At 20.8% G+C, this 2,518-nt stretch overlaps 2 protein-coding genes across 2 annotated transcripts; both read right to left on the reverse strand.

Moving 5' to 3' along the window:
- Nucleotides 1-373: 373 nt before the first annotated feature.
- Nucleotides 374-1,097, reverse strand: LOC135172481 (cytochrome c oxidase subunit 2-like; the record flags this gene model as incomplete). The annotated part of the gene is given in 1 exon segment (XM_064138524.1): nucleotides 374-1,097. A coding segment is annotated over 1 exon segment (660 nt), but the record flags the coding sequence as incomplete, so codon positions are not given.
- LOC135172480 (cytochrome c oxidase subunit 1-like) lies at nucleotides 374-2,015 on the reverse strand (the record flags this gene model as incomplete). The annotated part of the gene is given in 1 exon segment (XM_064138523.1): nucleotides 374-2,015. A coding segment is annotated over 1 exon segment (840 nt), but the record flags the coding sequence as incomplete, so codon positions are not given.
- Between the last annotated feature and the right edge of the window lie 503 nt (nucleotides 2,016-2,518).

Here is a 2,518-nt window from a genome sequence, read left to right on the forward strand (position 1 = left end):
TAATAAAATAATTAATAAACTAGATACTCAATTAATTGAAATTCATAAAACTTGAGGGTCAAAAATAGAAAATAAATTTAATATCATTATCAATTAATAAAAAAATTATTTTTCTTAAAAATATAATTATTATTTAAATTAACTTCAATTATAAAATATAAATATATTAAACCTAATAAATAAATTAATAATAAAAAAAAAGATAAAATTAATCAATCTATAGGTGACATCTGTGGAATTCATTAAAAAATAAATACTAATTTATTATTTTTGAATTAAAAATTCAACTCTTATAATTAAGATATATAATGAAATTTAAATTAATTATAAATCTTTAATACCACAAATTAATATTTTTTTTAAACTATTTAAATAAACTTTAGTTAAATCATAACATTAAATTGTCAATTTAAAAATATTAATATAAATAATAAGTTTTAAAAATTTTTTACCCAAAATAAAAATATTTCAAAATTTACTCTTTCCAAAACAATTGGTATAAATCTATGATTTAACCCACAAATTTCTGAACATTGACCAAAATAAACCCCTAATCGATTTATATAAATATTACATTGATTCATACGCCCAGGAATAGCATCAACTTTAACCCCTATTATTGGAATAGCCCAAGAATGAATAACATCTACTGATGTAACAATACCTCGAATATTTATATTAAAAGGTAAGATTAATCGATTATCAACATCTAATAAACGAAATACTCTATTATCAACATAATCTGAAATTATAAAAGAATCAAATATTAAAGTATAAAAATCAGAATATTCATATCTTCAATATCATTGATGACCAATAATTTTAATTGTTAAATAAGGATTTAACATTTCTTCAATTATATATAAAATTTTTAAAGAAGGAACAGCTAAAAAAAATAAAATAAAAACAGGAATTAATGTTCAAATAATTTCCAATATTTGATGATGTAAAATATTTTTATTAATATAAATATTAAATATAAATCAAATTAAAATATAAATAATAAAAAATATAATAATTAATAAAATTATTAAAGCATAATCATGAAATTCAATTATTAATAAACTAATATAAGAATTATAATCTTGAAAATTTATTATTCTTCAAATATATATTTTTAATAAAAAAATAATTTTTATTTATGAATCTTAAATTCATTGCACTAATCTGCCATATTAAAATTTATTAATTAATAAAGGTAATTGTATATATGAATGAATTAAAGGAGGATAATATTGAAATCATTCAATAGAAGAATTACTAAATCTTAAAAAAATAACACATCGATAAGAAATAAATCTATCTCAAACTAAATAAATAAATAATAAAATTCTTACTAAAGTTATAATAGACCCAAAAGAAGAAACAATATTTCAAGATATATATATATCTGGATAATCTGAATAACGACGAGGTATCCCTCTTATACCTAAAAAATGTTGGGGAAAAAAAGTTAAATTTACCCCTATAAACATTAAAAAAAACTGAATTTTTAATATTTTATCATGTATAATTAACCCTAAAAATAAAGGGTATCAATAAATAAAACCAGCTATAATAGCAAATACAGCCCCTATAGATAATACATAATGAAAATGAGCAACAACATAATATGTATCATGCAAAATAATATCAACTGAAGAATTAGATAAAATAATACCAGTTAAACCTCCTAAAGTAAATAAAATAATAAAACCAATGGATCAATATATACTTAAATTTAAATTAATTTTTACCCCACTTAAAGAAGCTAATCACCTAAATACCTTAATACCAGTAGGAACAGCAATAATTATTGTAGCTGAAGTAAAATAAGCTCGTGTATCAACATCTATACCAATAGTAAATATATGATGAGCTCAGACAATAAAACCTAAAAATCCAATAGTTAATATAGCATAAATTATACCTAATGAACCAAATGTTTCTTTTTTACCTCTTTCATTATAAATAATATGAGAAATAATACCAAATCCAGGTAAAATTAAAATATAAACTTCAGGATGACCAAAAAATCAAAATAAATGTTGATATAAAACAGGATCCCCCCCACCAGAAAAATCAAAAAAAGTTGTATTTAAATTACGATCTGTTAATAATATAGTAATTGCACCAGCTAAAACAGGTAAAGATAATAATAACAAAATAGCAGTAATTAAAATTGATCAAACTAATAAACTTAATTGATCTAATTTAATTAAATAAAATCTTATATTTAAAATAGTTGTAATAAAATTAATAGCCCCTATAATTGATGAAGCCCCAGCTAAATGTAAAGAAAAAATAGCTAAATCCACTGAACACCCCCTATGACCTATTATTGAAGATAATGGAGGGTATACTGTTCATCCAGTACCAACACCTAAATTTAATACCCCCCTTAATACCAATAAAATTAAAGAAGGAACTAACAACCAAAATCTCATATTATTTATACGAGGAAAAGCTATATCTGGAGCTCCTAATATTAAAGGAACTAATCAATTACCAAATCCTCCAATTATAATAGGTATAACTA

This window comes from Diachasmimorpha longicaudata, unplaced genomic scaffold, assembly GCF_034640455.1.
Source record: "Diachasmimorpha longicaudata isolate KC_UGA_2023 unplaced genomic scaffold, iyDiaLong2 ctg00000354.1, whole genome shotgun sequence".
NCBI classification, from domain to species: domain Eukaryota; kingdom Metazoa; phylum Arthropoda; class Insecta; order Hymenoptera; family Braconidae; genus Diachasmimorpha; species Diachasmimorpha longicaudata.